A 16,372-nucleotide genomic window follows, 5' to 3' on the forward strand; every position below is an offset into this window, starting at 1 on the left:
AGCAGCGGGCTCCGGGCGGTTCTCGGGCGCTCGCGGACTGCACGGGGAGCAGCCGGGTGCAGGAGGCGCCCCGGGAACGCTGCGCCGCGGTGGCCCCCGGCGGCCGGCGGCGGGCGGGGGGGGCGGGGCGGGGCGGCCTCGGGGCGGCCTCGGGGCGGCGGGGGGCGGGCCGGGGCGCGGGGGGCGGCCCCGGGGTCACGTGGCGCGCGGCCGCGGCCGAAGCAGAAGTAGCAGCGCCCGCGTTGGAGGGCGCGCGCCGCAGGGAGTGCCCGGAGCCGGAGCCGGAGCCGGGGGCCGGGGGCTGGGGGCCGGAGCCGGGGGCCGGGGCCGGAGCCGGGGCGGCGGGGGCTCGGCCAGGTGAGCGCCCCGGGGGCGGGGGGGGGCAGCGGACGCGGGCGGGCGCGGGGCTGGCCGTCGGGGCCCCCCCCGCCCTCGGGGCCCGGGGCCGGCGGGGGAGGCGGGGGGTCGGGGGTCGGGGCCCGGGGCCGGTCACCTCCCCCCCGCCACGGCGCCACCCCGCCGGCGGGGGCACGGGAACCCGGAGGGAGCGGCGCAGCGTGCGGTCGGAGGCTCGCGCTGGCCTTGGCGTTCAAGGCTCCTGCGCCCGCCGGGGCCCGCGTTCCGCGGCCGCGTCCGTGCTGGGGCTCGCGGGCTCGGGGCTCGCGGGCTCGGGGCGGCCAGGCGGACCCCCGGCACTGCCCCGTGTTACACAGGAGGCTGCGGGGGTGGGCGGTGGAGCGGTACGGCGGCCGCGCACCTTCACCCAGAAGACAGCAGGAGGGTCGGGGGGGTTCATGATCCCCGCTCCGCCCTCCCCAGGTGGGTGCATAAATCATTATATGTGTTCGTCTGTGCGTGTTTTTGTGGTTCTGGTTTGGAATCCCAACGAGGTCATCACCCCCATAGCAGAAGAATTGGAGGGAAAACCGTGTTGTCTAAACAGGGCTTGGCACCTGGATGCCGGCGGAGTACGGGCAGAGGCTCTTTCCAGAACCCTGATCTTAAACCAGACTGAGAATGTGGTGGGTTGGGGGGGGGGGTGACGTGGCACAAGGACACAGGTGGCTTTGTGAATCAGCTTAATTTGAATTTCAATTCCAGCTGTGTGACTCTGGGTACGTTGAAGAACCTCTCTGAGCCTCAGTTCCTTACCCTGGATACTACTAGGGCTCCTCGAACCTACATTCCAGGGCTGTTGAGAGTTGGGACCTATCTATGGAAAGGGTGCCCTGGCTAGTTCTTGACCCTCTCTAGCTAAGGGCCATGTGTGGGGCTTGGCCGTCATCCTTAGCTGTAGTTCTGCAGAGAGGGGCACATTTAGGGGCCCATGCCAGGCCCAGGCACGTAGCCTGCTGCGAGGCTGTGTGTGCCTTGCATGTACCAGTTCAGGGATGTACTCACTGGGGGCTTCATGGATGCTGAAATTGCCCAATGCTGCTGCTGCTGCCACCGCCGCCTCCCCCAACTGGTCTCCCCACCCCACCTCCATCCTCCCCTCCTACGTGACAGCCCCACTTTGAGTGTGTGATGCTTCCGTAGAAGAGGCAAAGGTGAGACCCCATGAATGGCCCTTTTGCTGGGTGGAGTCAGTGAGAAAGTGCCGGTAATGGGCACCTGGGTGGCTCAGTGGTTGAGGGTCTGTGTACTTTTGGGTGCGGTCGTTAACCCCGGGGTCTGGGTCCCGGGATTGAGTCCCTGCATTGGGCTCCCTGCAGGGAGCCTGCTTCTCCCTCTATGTCTCTGCCTATCTGTGTGTATCTCTCATGAATAAATAAATAAAAATCTTAAAAAAAATTGTTGGTAAGAAAACTTCAGAACCCTTCTTAATTTAGAAAACAGTAAAAACACAGGAAAAAGCTCCTCCATATGTTACCACTTAAATTAATAAAAAGTCAAGACCTCATCTCTCCCCTTCCCTCCTCTGAAAGTCACCACTTCCCCTAGACTCATGTATAGGCAGCCTTTTAAAAAACCTAATTCTGTGATGCTTGCCACCCTTCTTTCATCTATTTCATGAATCTAACTTGATCTATAAAATTTCCTCATGCTACCAGACAGCTACTGAGCATGCTTTAGCACTCATGTCCCATGATTTCTTTAGGGGACCTCCCTCCCCGTTGTGTTCTTTTCTGTTGCCAGTAATGCTTCTGTGAACATCTTTGTGTTTCTTTCTGCACAGAGGTGATTGCTGATCAAAGCATATGCGTGTTTCATGGTTTCACAGATGATCACAGGTTGCCCCATGAGAAAATGGACTCTTTCACGTTCCTACCTGAAGTGGATGATATTGCCTGTTCCTCCAATAAAATCTGTAGCTGTGGGGTGGGTGTGAGATGCAGCCACGCCAACCTTCCTTTGAGCCATTGGAGGAACAGCTACCCCTCTCTGTGATGTGACTGCAGAATTGAACAGAGAATCGTTCTGTGGGATTTGATACAAACTGCTGTATGGGCCTAATGTGTGCCGAAGGCACCAAAAAAGAAGTAAACTTCTCTGCTTCCTGGTTCTGGGTCCTTGAATCCCAGAAGTTTATTTCAAACAGAATGACATGAAAAGTAGAAATGGCAACACCTCTTACTAAATCTCTGATACCATAAGTCCTTTTGCAAAGTTACCCAGGGGAGGATGAGATGAGAAACAGGAACAAAAAAGGGATTTCAGGGCCATTTCTTTCTGTCTTTCCTTCTCTTTCTTTTCTGTCTTTCTTTCCAGGAGTAAAATGAAAATTGCCTGTGATGGTAGTGCCTTCCCTTGGGGAGAAGGCCTTGGAGACCTCTTTGCCTTAGTTTAATGCATCAAGCTCTGGAAGCCTGAGTCAGGAGCTGGCTGGATTTTGTTGGTTGACTGCAAGGATCTTATGGCCCTGAGGACCTCTTTCCAGTCTTTGGTGAGAGGCAACAGGAGAGTCCTGATGTTTCTTTTTTAATTTTTTTTATTTATTCGTGAGAGACACACAGAGGCAGAGGCACAGGCAGAGGGAGAAGCAGGCTCCATGCAGGGAGCCTGATGCGGGACTTGATCTCGGGTCTCCAGGATCAGGCTCTGGGCTGAAGGCGGCGCTAAACCACCTGGGCTGCCCCAGACCTGATGTTTCTAGTTGAGTCGATCCACTGGGCTTCTGAGCTGGAAGTAACCAGAATCTGGGAAAGGTTAAGTCCAAGGCCTTCCCAGAGCCAGAATCAGAAAGGACAGAGGGTCCCACTGCCTCCAGACAGGCAGGTTTAGTGGGGGTGGAGGTGTTGTGACAAGGTTCCCTGTTGGTGCCCTGTTGCATGTCAGCCTGCAGACCTGGGAGGAAGCTCTAGAGGCACATGGCTGGGGCGAGGGGTGGTCAGCATGGTGAAGAGGGCTGTGGAGCTGGGGCCAGGTGCAGATCCCACTTCTGCCACTTTCCAGCTGTGTGACCTTAGGCAGGTCCTTTAACCTCTCTCAAGAAGGATGGGAGTGCCGAATTAGTTACTTTCTGGCCAGATTCTGCTGCAGGATTCTTTTTTTTTTTTTTTTTAAAGATTTATTTATTTATTCATGAGAAATATATATAGAGAGAGGTAGAGACACAGGCAGAGAGAGAAGCAGGCTCCTTGCAGGGAGCCCGATACAGGACTGGATCCCGGATCCCAGGATCATGACCTAAGCCAAAGGCAGGCGCCCAACTGCTGAGCCACCCAGGTGTCCCCTGCCACAGGATTCTGAGTTCAGAAGGCAGGTGTTACAGAGTTGGGATTCAGACCAGGGTTCTGAATCCTTGTGCTGCCATGTTTGTGTGTGACCTTGATTACGTAACTTCCCCTCTCAGGACTTGGGTTTTCACCTCTGGCAGTTCTCACTGAGATAAAGGAGATGAACCAGGTACAGCAGGCGCTGGCACTTGGGGAAAGCCAGTAAACAGCTCACGGGTCTGGGATTGGCCGCAGGCACCTGGTTCAGCCCGTAGTCCTGGATTACAGGGTGATGAGGCAGGAGGCTCCTCTCAGCCTGTGGCACACTCTACCAGTCCTGCTGCTGGGGCCTTTACTTAGGCCTGTTCCTCTGATCAGAACCTCGTTCCCTCCTGCTTCACCTTTTAAAAAGATCGGGTTCAGATGCCCTCTTCCAGAAGCTTTGTCTGACCTCTTCAGGTAGGAGTTGAGCACACAGGTCTGGTTCCAGGTGGGCAGAGAGCAGGTGTAATTCATGGTTTTATCTCCAGCTGCGAGATACCTATGGAGGTGCCTTTGGTGATGGGCATGAGCGGTGGGGGGGCAAAGGGTAAGGCTGGGGCCTCTCCCCACTCCCTCTCATTTGCATATCAGTCCCCAGCTCCCCTGCTGGCACAGAGGAGGCACCTGCATGTCGAACAACTGGCTGATGACTATCCTGTGAGGCCCCTCTAAGAGTTGGGGGCCTGTCCGTGCACTAGCTTTCCAACTTTCCAGTGCCCTGGGAGGCTGGTGGTTTCCCCATTTTGCAGATGAGGGAACTGAGGCCCTGATTTTGAGTGGCCTGACAGGAGGCTGTTGGAAAGTGGATGCAGAGTGAGGGCCTGCATGACCCCGGCTGGACACCTGCCTCTCTATGGAGCAACAGCGTGGGCTCCTGATCCTGTGGGATTTGGAGGGCGGGGAGGAGATAAGATGCACAGGACAATGGATGGTAGTAGCAGCTGTAGCTAAATCTGAGGAGTACTGACCTTGCATTTTTTTTGTAAGATTTTATTTATTTATTTGAGAGAGCGCACAAGTGGGCAGAGGGAGAAGCAGACTCCTGCTGAGCAGGGAGCGTGACTCAGTTCCATCCCAGGACCCTGAGATCATGACCTGAGCCAAAGGCAGACATTGAACCTACTGAGCCCCCAGGCACCCCACATCATTGTTTCAAGGGCCTCAAGATACACTATTTGGTTTAATCCTTCCAAGAGCCTTGGAGGTTTCTATAATCTGTCTTCCCCTTTACAAGTGTGGAAATATGGCTCAGGAATGAAGGAGGGTCTACAAAGTCTCCCATTGGACTCCCCTCTGCAGAGTAAGGGCTCGGGCTATGGCTGAAGCAGGCTGGTCAGAGAGGTTGACATGATGTCATCCTGTTTGAAAAGTGTCTTTTAGCTACTGCTCTGTGCTGGTCTGTTGGGGGCTGGGGTGGAATCAGGAGACCAGGTAGACGATTAGAATTGTCCAGGTGTGAGATCCTGGGAGGAGCTAGCCACCTGGGAAGAGGTGTTGCATTTGCTGATGGATTGGATGTAGATGTGAGGATAGACAGACAAGGAAGCCTCGAGAATTTGGGGCCTGGAACGTCTCTGTGTGTGGGTATGTGAGATGTTCCAGAACACCTGCTGTACACTGAGTGGGATGCCAGGTGCCCTGCTGGTGGTATTGTGCTTTTAGGATCCCTTAACCATCCCAACAGGCCCATTTGCTTTTTTTAATAAAGATTTTATTTATTCGTGAGAGACACACAGAGAGGGGCAGAGACACAGGCAGAGGGAGAAGCAAGCTCCCTGCAGGGAGTCCGATGTGGGACTGGATCCCAGGACCCCGGGATCACACCTTGAGCCGAAGGGAGACACTCAACCACTGAGCCACCCAGGTGCCCTAAGAAGCATCTAGAAGAGATGGGACTGAAGCTTCTGGAGATTCTCCAGCCTGCCCAGGGCCACACACCAGACTTGAACTTGAAGATGCTGGGCCCTGATATTTTCTGTCCTTTTGGCTCCATTTCAGCACAGAGATCTCCCCAGACACATTCTGAAGTGGCTTAATAGGACTTTTTTTTGTTCCCAACTTGGGGAGTAAGGGGATGCTGAGGAAAATCTAGGCAGGATAGAAAAGGATGTTGGGGGTGGGGAGTAGGGCCAATGGGCTGCTTTGGCTATTCAAATATTCTGCTGCATGGGAGTGTGTGGGGAGGGTAGAGGTCACTGCCAGACCAGGGTGATTTGGTTATTCAAAGCCAGGATAATAGTTCAGTCACTGAGGTCAGGGGGGCTCCTCCCATACCTCCACTTCTACTTAAACCTCTGGGTGTCCTGCCTGGGTTGTCCGAGTGGTCCCGGGTTCCCCCGCCACAAGAACCATTCTTCCACAATTCCTCCTGATGGGCATGAGACAGGGTTTTGGCTGTTAGCTGATCCCCCCCACTAGTTAACAAAAACCAATTCACTTCTTTATTCTGCCCCTGCAGCGTCCTCTTCCCTCACTGCTCCCCCCATTCTGCCAACAATGACTGCCCTGGTCCACGTGGACAGCCTTCCGGAATACGAGAAGAGTCAGATCAAGAGAGCCCTGGAGCTGGGCACAGTGATGACGGTGTTCAGCTTCCGCAAGTCCACCCCAGAGCGGAGGACCGTCCAGGTGATCATGGAGACGCGCCAGGTGGCCTGGAGCAAGACAGCCGACAAGATCGAGGGCTTCTGTGAGTACCCTTGAGCCCTGGTGCGGGCACCTGTCCCCTTCCTGCCTTCACTTATCGTGCTTGATCCCTTCCCTTCTTCTGGAAATGCAAGTGTGGCCATTCTGTCTGGGTCTCTGATGGGGTTTAGAGTAGGTGGGGGAAGTCCAGCCAGCAGCATCCTGGTGATGTAACGGAGACCTGCGTGGGCCAACTTGGAAATGACGTTTAGGCGGCTCACCTGGGCCAGCAGGGGTGCGTGTGCTCCCTGCCTGATGGCATTGGGAACCCTTTAGTCTGCCCCTTAACAGCTTAGTGACGGAGCTGCAGAAACTCCTGGCTTGGTAGCCAAATGCCTGTTTTGTCTTACCATGAACCACAGAATGAGAGGCCTTTACTTTTGTTCCATGTGGACCGAGCACATCACTGAGGATTCTGTAGCTTTTAAATGAAGCTCTAGTCCTGGGGGTGGCGTCTTCTTTCCCCACCCGCCTTAGATTGGGCAATTGGTTCAGTTCCTAAAGTTTCTAAGACTGTTTTTCACAGAGTAAGGAGGCTTAAGCAATTTTCACTTGCAGAGACTTGCTTTAATTTGCTTTTTAAAAATGGACTCCTTTTTTTTTTTTTAAAAAAAGCCAATTTGATTGAAAAATTGAGATATACACGTGGAAAGAAACCAAACAATTCATTGATAAATGTCTCTCCTCCCCAGCCCCACCCTGGGCCCTGCGGCCAACTCATTACTTAGTTCTTCTGTCTTCAGATTATTCTGTGCTTGTGTGACACGCAGGTCCTGTTTTTTGCACGAATGAGTCCCTACTCCTTACACATCTGCACCTTGATTTCTTTTTTTAGTGATTATTTGGAGACGGTTCTGATCCACACTTGGGTCTTCCTGATTCTTTCACAGCCACGTAGCTTCTGGCTGTCCTTAAGGGTCTGATCCCTGGAGAGGGACGTTCAGGTTCTTTATGGTCTTTTGCTGTTAGCTACAGCAACTATACTTGCATTTTTCCCTTTTTTATTTTTATTTTTTGATAACAGCCCTATTGAGATAGAATTCACATACTATACAATTCACCCACTGAAAATGGACAATTAAGTGGTTTTTAGTGTATTCACAGATCTGTGCAACCAGCTACCACCTCAGTCAATTTTAGAACTGTTTCATCCCCTCAAAAACAAACCCTATTCCTGATAGCCCTTGCCCTCCTCCCCTGCCCTAAGCAACCATGAGTCTTCTGTCTCCATTGATTGTCCTGTTCTGGACATTTCCTATAAATGGAATTCTGTAATATGAGGCCTTTGGTGTCTGGCTTCATTCACTTAGCGTGATGTTGCCAAGGTTCATCCACATTGTAGCGTATGTCAGTACATTGTTCCTTTGTTTGGTCGAATAATACTCCATTGTATGGGTTTTCCATAATTTGTTTATTTGTTCATTGATGGACATTGGGTTGTTTCTACTTGGCTACTGTGAATTGTGCTGCCCTGAGCATTCATGTACAAGTGTGTTTCCATTTCTCTTGGGCATTTGCCTAGGAGTGTAATTGCTGGGTCATATGGTAACTATGTTTAATTATCTTAGGAACTGCCAGACTATTTTCAAAGTGGTTATAGCATTTTACGTTCCCACTAGCAGTGTGTGGGTTATCCTTGCCTGCTTTTAGTCTAACATGAACAGAACCCGAAGGACAGCTTCCTGTTAGTGTTACTTCTGAGTGAAAGGGCCATTTGGCAGCACCCCCCAAAAGCCCAGGAGGTACCTGTTCCCAGATTTTAATCCATGCTGCTGTGGGGTTCTGAACTTGGCCATCCACAGGTGACTTAGCTTCATTTGATTTCTTTTTTAAGATTTTATTTATTCATGAGAGACAGAGAGAGGCAGAGATATAGGCAGAGGGAGAAGCAGGCTCCCCACAGGGAATGCGATGCAGGACTCAATCCAGGACTCCAGGGTCATGTCCTGAGCTGAAGACAGATGCTCAACCACTGAGCCACCCAGGTGTCCCATGATTTATCATGAATCAGATTAAATTGCATTCCAAAAGGTTTCTCCTGGCTTTGGAGCCAAGCAGGTCTCTGGTGGCTCAGAGCCAGAGGCCCTGCTTTGAAAATGCCCATGTACATAAGCAGCCCACTTTCCTTCCAGTTTTGCATGCATTTGGCCACACTTGACCTCCCAGGTGGCCCAGAAACCTGTTGGAGCTGGGGTGGGGGTGGGGGCCTGCAGGGTGTAGAAGGGGTGCTCGTGGTAAATGCAGGCATGCCATAGTGAGAGTGGACAGTGGGTCCCAAGCCCAGCTGATAATCAGAACTACCTGGGGGTTTTTAAAAGCACAAGCTACTGGAACCTTTTTGTGAAGCTCACTCGAAGGGGCATGAGATGGGATTTTGGCTCCTGAAATCCATGTCCTGTAGTTTCTCCCCCTTCAGTTAACTCAGTGGATTTCTGCCCTCCCTGGAGAGGCTGAGGATGGCTGTCATTCACTAGGTGGTTTGGAACTCAGTAATTTTATTATTTTATTTTATTTTATTTTATTTTATTTTATTTTATTTTATTTTATTTTTATTTATTGATTATTTAAAGGTTTTATTTATTTATTCATGAGTGGCACACAGAGAGAGAGGCAGACACAGGCAGAGAGAGAAGCAGGCTCCATGCAGGGAGCCTGATGCAGACTTGATCCTGGGACTCCAGGTTCACGCCCTGAGCCAAAGGCAGAACCTCAACCACTGAGCCACTCAGGTGTCCCTCTATCAGTGTTTTTCTGAGCTAAACCTGGCCCCTCATTTTCTTCACTATGACCTCAGATGGCACATACTCTAACGTATACATTCTTTGATTTTACACTTGAGTGATCGTCTGGGTATAAAACTCTCAGGCCCTGGAACTCAATATTTTAATAAGCTTCCCAGTAGTCCGGATAATTAGCTAGGTTTGGTATATGCTGCTCTTGAGACTTCCATCCATCCTGCCATCCCTCCTTCCTTCCATATTTGAATGTGGAATCTGCCAGGCACTGTCCTAGGTACTGAAGACATGGCAGTGATGTCATAGACTCCGATCCTCATGGAGCCCATACTATTGCACAAGGTACAAACAGCATGGGGTTTGACTTCATGCACTATTTGAGGAGCTTTGCTGTGTGACCATGGACAAGTCCCATCTGCTTTGTGAGATTTAATTCTCTTATCTCTAGAAAGGGAATAATATTAGTGTCTACCCCACTGGGTTATGGTTGGGAATGAATAAATAAGTTAATATGTCAGAGGAGTTGAACATGGTGCATGGCATGGGATAGGCACTTACCCAGTGGGAACTGCTGCTGTAATTTTTGCCATTGTTGTTGCTAACAATGAGTGGTGCGGGGTAGCAAAATCTTGCTCAGGTGTTTGGACTTTATCCGGAGGGCAGCAGGGATCCACTGAGGGTTTTCAGAAGAGGGATGAGGCGGTCACACTTGCATTTTGGAACATGCCCTGGCAGTCCTGTGTGAGATAGATGTATTCATGGAAAAATGACAGAAAAAGCCAGTTCTGGGGTAAAGAGTTTAGTAACAGTGCTCCCTGACGACTTAGAGAACAAGCCTTCAGGTCCTCGATAGGGACTCTCAGGGCTATGTTTCCAACCTGCTGTTGTAAGGGTGACATCCCGAGGGGGACCTTCAAGCCACGGTGTTCCTTCAGGGCTGCTAGGTAGCACAAAAATGCAGGTTACTGTGCTGTCTGCTGGCTAGTGTGAGAGGACCATGGGCACTTGGTTTTGGTGGTGTGTGACCTGTGAACAGGAATTATACACCCTCGCTGCCCGTCAGGCCTGGGTGACAGTAGACACTCATGGGTCCTGCTGTCTAAAGCAGTGAGTGGTTCTCAACCAGGGCAATCCTCTCCCAGCCCCCCCCAGGACCATTTAGCAGTGCCTGGAGATAGTTGTCATAATTGGGGATGGGTGTGTTCCTGGCATCTAGTGGATCAAGGCCGGGGATGCTGCTAAACATCTTAAAATGCACAGGACAGCCTGTACCACAAATAATAATCTAGGACAAGGTGTCAGTAGTGCCGAGATTGAGAAACGCTCAATCTTGGCTTTTGGGTCATGTGTTGCTTTGCTTAGAACCATAAAATGTCAGTGGGTATAATAGGGTCTCTCTTTGAACCCTGTCACGATTGAGCACTTTCATGTGTTCCACCTGTGTTTGCTGTCCTACTGGGTGCTGGACTGCTGGGTGACAGGAAGAAGGGTGGAGCCCCTGCCCTGGTGGGGAACAGACTCAGCACCCAGCCATTGCAGGGTTGTGTGATCAGTACTACAGTGAGGGTCTGGGCTTGGTACTGTGTGAGGAAGGAAGGTTCTTACCCATCTGGGTGTGAGAGCGATGGTGGGGAAGAGGGGGAGGCGGCCTCATGGAGAAGCTTCTCGTGTTGTGAGTTGAAGGAGGAGGCTAGCCAGGTGGCCTGCAGGATGGCCATCCTGAAGTGAGATTAGCAGGTGCCATTGAATCTAGGCGAGTAGGTTTGTGCACCAGAGATTTGGGCAGGGCTCACCTGGGTGATTTTACACTGTGGTCTGGTCTCAGGCCATTTGGTGGTACTCAACTGGTATGTCACTTGGTCTGGAAGGTTGTAGAATCTTCACTCCTACATCTGATGCCTTGGTGGTGATGGCCGACTGAGTGCCTACTGCCTGCTAGTCCCAAGGTAGCTTGACTTAACATGATGCTTGGCATCCTCCGAGAAGGTGTGTTCCATGAATCCTGTGGCTTGGCCTCAGAAGTCCAGAACGTCCCTTGTACCAGTTTAGGTCACCAAGGCTGAGTTGGGTTCAAGAAGTGGCCTGCACATCTGGGGTGGGAAGGAGCTGGTGGTGGCTGGCCACCACAAGAGCACCTGGACTCCGGATCCAGACTTGTAGCTCAAATCCCCGCTCTGCCACCTACCTAGTAAGTATGTGATCTGAGGCACTCTTTGTCTCATTTCCCCCATCTGTCAAAGTGAGATAATAGCTTCTATCCAATATGAATTAGATGAATTTTACAATAGGCAAGAATTAAGTGAATTTTATGTACTTTTTTTAATATGTGGGTGATACTGCATAATTGCAATATAATACAATAGAGGCAAAAAGGAAAAAAGACACTGGTGGGGAGTCCCTAGGCCTGGCTTCTAATGAAGACTGTGGATCTTAAGCCATTTACCTCTTGGCCATCAGTCTCCCTTTTGTTTTCCAAGAGGGATGGGGAGATGGTGACTGGGATTCCTTCCAGCCCTGGCCTCTGGGAGAGCCTCTGAATATAGAGGGGGAGCTTGTGGGACAGTGGGAGATGCAGTGGTGTGTGTGTGTGTGTGTGTGTGTGTGTGTGATTTCTCTTTCCTTCCAGGGGCACCAGCTGAGTCTCCAGGTAGAAAGGAGCCCACTTGGGCCCCTTTCTGGGTTAAACTGTTAACGGTCCTCCTGTATTTTCTGCATTTGGGAATGTGTCAGGAGCTGACACGGTGCCACCTGTTTGTGGAGTCTGGATAGGGTTGGTGCAGTAATGAGCTGCCTTCGAGGGCGTGGACTGGGTGAGGGCCATTTTGACTGAATAGGTTTGTATCCTGAAATTTTCAGTCGGCGCTAATGCATGTTTTCTCCATCTGCTTATTTTTGGCAAGTTGTGGCTGCCATGAATTGAGGGATTCTCAAAAATAGGAGCTGTTCTGTTTCCCTGGTGTTGGGTTCTTGGCTTGTCTGCCTGGTGATGATGATGGCGTTGCCAATGACAAGAGCTGCCTCTAATGAGTGCTGTCTGCTGGTCCGTGTGGAAGCACATCACATGCACCAGCTCATCACCTCCTCATAGTGACCCCAGGAAGCAGGAATTGTACCCATTCTATTTACGAAGACAGAGTCCTGCGGAGTCTAAAGGATGTGCCCAAGGCCACACAGCCACGAACAGGAAAATACAATTTGTACTCATTCTGTGGCCTTCAAGGTCTCAAATCTTTTTCCTGCTGTGTTACTTTCTCTTCCTGGGTGCTCTAAGGTGTTTCAGTTCTGTGTGTGATAGAGAAGCACCCTGCCAGGGACCCAAGAACCAAGTTCTGCTCAGACTTGGTTTTTTACAATGGGAGGGGAATGCATCCATTCCTTATGTGTGCAGAGGACACACCGTGCTGGAGATGCCAGGAGATGAGGAGCCTTGAAGTGCCCTGGTTAGCAGGGAGATAGGTGTGCCAGGAGACTGCATGATGTGGGCAGGTGCTGACAGCCAGGGCCAGTGAAATGGTGGAGTTCCGTTTTTTTGGCTAGTTCTGAAATCCATCATGGGGCTTCATAGCCATTTAAAAACAATATTTTTAAAGATGTTATCAAAATATTTCGAAAACAATGGAGAAGTGGATGTTTTTCCACTGGCATCCTCCATCAAAGAAATCCACATTCCTTCAGTCAAACATCCCATCACAGATAAGATTCAGCCAGTGTGGGCACCTGGGTGGCTCACTGGTTGAACGTCTGCCTTTGGCTCAGGGTGTGGTCCTGGGGTCCTGGGATCGAGTCCTGCATCGGAATCCCTGCAGGGAGCCTGCTTCTCCCTCTGCCTATGTCTCTGTGTCTCTATGTCTCTCAAGAGTAAATAAATAAAATCTTAAAAAAAAATTCAGCCAATGTCCTCAGTATTTATGAACTTATTTGTTGATTTAGATGTGTAGTTATGGGGGATCCCTGGGTGGCGCGGCGGTTTGGCGCCTGCCTTTGGCCCAGGGCGCGATCCTGGAGACCCGGGATCGAGTCCCACGTCGGGCTCCCGGTGCATGGAGCCTGCTTCTCCATCTGCCTGTGTCTCTGCCTCTCTCTCCTTCTCTCTCTGTGACTGTCATAAATAAATAAAAAAAAAAAATTAGATGTGTAGTTATGGTACACAACAGCACAGACTCCAGAGCCCAAGTACCTGTGGTCCAATCCCAGCCCTCCCGCTCAGATGGGGTATGATCTTGGGCCATTTGTCATCTCTTTGTGTCTCACACTTGTAAAAAAAAAAAAAATGAAAGAGCCAATTGCACTAGATTTTTTGGGAACATTAAATGAATACATGTGAAATGGTTTCAACACTGCTGAGCGCTGTGGAGGCAGGTGCTCAAGTATTAGCTGCTCTTGTCATCCTTGTCATGATCATTGTCATTGTCTCATCAAACATAAAGGCAAATGGTATGGTAGAAAGGATGATATAAATATTAGAATTTCCACTAACATGGTGGAAAATCACATGGTGATTTTCCTTTCTGGTTACTTTCTGGGGTATATATCCTCCATGATAGAGACTGCTGGTATGAAAAACAGAATTGACCTTTTTATTCTTCTTCTTCTTCTTCTTTTTTTTTTAAGATTTTCATGAGTGTGGGTGGAGGTGGGGGAGGGGAGCAGAGGGAGAGGGACAAGCAGACTCTGTGTTGAGCATAGAGCCCGATGTGGGGCTGGATCTCAAAATACTGAGATCATGACCTGAGCTGAAATCGAGAGTCAGACACTTAACCATCTGAACCACCCAGGTGCCTGACCCTTTTATTATTGATATTGATTCAGACCTGCCTATATGCTGGATGGTTGAGGAATTGGCTTCTGTGATTGTTGTTTCAAGGGTGTTCTGTCCTGAATGATGATCACTTGATGTTCTTAGAATTTGTTTCTTTGTTGATTTAGGAAATACTCAAAGAGGACTCAGTGTATGTTGGGTGTTACACTTGTCCCTGGGGATAAAGTGGTGAACAAGACAGTGGAGATTGAGGGTGGGGCTCTCCTGCCTGGCAGCACCACTATCTCCTAAAACATGAGGCACCTCAGGATCCTCTGTCCAGCCAGCATTCAGGGGAAGAGGGAGAGTAGAAGATGCCTTAGAGGTTTTTGTGGGCCAGTCCTACAAGTTGGAAGGTGCCCAACTTCCACTGACCAGAAATTGGCATGTGACCAGCTGCAAAGGAGGCTGGGAAATATGGCCAACCTGTGTGCCATTAAGAATGGGAAATAGGTTTGGTGGGCATCTTCCGGGTTCTTCATGGCCCCTAATTTTGGAGAGGGGGCAGATGTGGCTATAGGAACTCCACTGATGACTAGAGAATAGAATGAATAGGGGCTTGGTTGCGGGGTAGGGGGTGTGTGTTCTTGGAGGAATTCAAGAAAATCAACAACCTTACCCTATTAGTGGGCCTCATGGGAAGGGAAGGTGGTGGCTCTGTGTACTCTCCCATCCTGTCTGTGACAACAGCCACTGTGGTAGCTTCTCTCCATGGATAGATCTTCCTTAAGCTTCCTTGCAGCCATGGCTAGATCCTCCCCAGCAAAGCCTTCCTCCCTCCTGACTTGCTGTGCAGGGGGCTCCTCCCTGAAACCTGAGGTGTCCCATCCTCCCAGGGATGGGCCCCTCCAGGAGACCTGTGATGGGCTGGGTCTGTTGGAGCCAGTGCACAGGCATCTGTAAAATGGGAAGGATGGTAGTGCCTGCCTTACAGGGTTGTTAGGATCAGATGTGCTCCTGTGGTTAGATCACGTAGGCGCCGGGGAAGCGCTCTGTAAGGTTTGCTCTTGTTGTTATGGCTCATGCTTCTTCCTGGTCTCTTGCAAGTGCATCTCCTGAATTCCCTATTCCACACAGCCAGGCCTCCCCTTCGAAGACCTTATGCCTGCTGAGTTAGGTGTGCTTGGTCTACTTCGGTGTTCCCAGGGCTGTGGAGCGTGGACATGGGTCTCCTTATCTGGCTTTTGGGAAACTAGGAGTCCCGCCTCAGAACTCCACCTGGCTGTTGGTGAGGAAAGGAGAGGCGGCTGGAGTGTGGGTACATTCCACTCGGAGAAGCCAGAGGGCCGGGTGCAGGGAGCATCTTGCATGTCTGCTCGCCTTGGGATGAAGGTGTACCCGACTTTGTGTAATTAGAGGCTCCTGAATAGTTTGTCCCATCTCTTGTGGGTGTCTAGGGAGGGAGCAGTTACAAGCAGTCCCTTTGTGAATCCTTTTATAAGCTCCAATCCACTGCCCACCATCCAGCGGATTTTAGAGATAAGCATGCATTTTCACGTATCAGGGTAGCAAAGTGGCATGTCTTGTTTTGTCTTGGAAGAGATGTAAGTGCTGTGCAGTTTGAAGTTGAAGCCAGAAATCCTGGTGTCGGCTTTTGTTGCCCTCTGGCGATGCCTGACTGGGAGCCAGGCCCTCCGTGGTCCTCAGCCTAGACTGTGAGCTCTGGGAGGCAGACACCTGTTTGTCCAGAGGATCAGCAAGGACTCCCAGCACCCTGCATGTGCCCAGCCCACGGTGGGTGCTTCACAGATATGTGACCAGTGGATGAATCAGAGAAGGACCTAGATGCCCCTGCCTGCCTTTTTCTCCCCAGAGATGGTAGGATCCAGTGTTAAGATAGGGCGTATCTATGGCAACTTCCTTTTTGGCCACACACACAGCAGTTCCGGTCTTGGCCTTGTGCTTGCTGGCTGCTTGGCCCTGAGCAATCCATGCCTCCATGCCTCTCATGCGAGAGACGGGATGACGGCAGAGCTTCCTGGAAGGATACTTGGGAAGATTAAATTTGTCAATGTATGCAGCATGCCTGGTATGTACTTGACTAGGGGTGTCTCATGCTCCTGCTGCCCTGAAGTCTTGTCACTGCCTGCATTTGGGTGTTCTGGAAAGCATTCAAGGGGCCATTTTGTGGCCTATACACTGCAGCCACAACCTCCTGCTGTTTGTGCATGCAGGGGGCTTTTTGGGGTTAAGGTCCCTCGGATTCCAGCCTTGGGTGGGCCAGTAGCCCTGGCCTTTCTCCTTGGGGGCTGGGGAGGCCTGTGGCTGGGTAAGAGGAGCGTCAACAAGGCAGTGGTGCTGTTTTGGAAACAGAATTGGTGATATTGCCAGTTTAGAGCGGAGGGGCCTTTCCCACTCACCCAGCACACTAGAAAAAGCTTTCATCTAGAAAAAGCTTTCATCTGACCTGAGTCATGCGGGGAGCCAGGGGTGGCAGAGGGCTCTGGGGGGTG

At 51.1% G+C, this 16,372-nt stretch overlaps 1 protein-coding gene across 1 annotated transcript in view; it reads left to right on the forward strand.

The window, feature by feature from the left end:
* Positions 1-754: 754 nt before the first annotated feature.
* Positions 755-16,372, forward strand: part of PLCG2 (phospholipase C gamma 2) — a 151,646-nt gene continuing 136,028 nt past the window's right edge. Inside the window, exons 1-2 of the mRNA XM_055306868.1 lie at positions 755-819; positions 6,160-6,390. Of these exons, the coding sequence (XP_055162843.1) occupies positions 795-819; positions 6,160-6,390 (256 nt within the window). The 5' untranslated portion in view covers positions 755-794. The remainder of the gene's footprint in view (positions 820-6,159; positions 6,391-16,372) is intronic.

Source organism: Nyctereutes procyonoides, unplaced genomic scaffold (genome assembly GCF_905146905.1).
Source record: "Nyctereutes procyonoides isolate TBG_1078 unplaced genomic scaffold, NYPRO_anot_genome, whole genome shotgun sequence".
Lineage (NCBI taxonomy): Eukaryota > Metazoa > Chordata > Mammalia > Carnivora > Canidae > Nyctereutes > Nyctereutes procyonoides.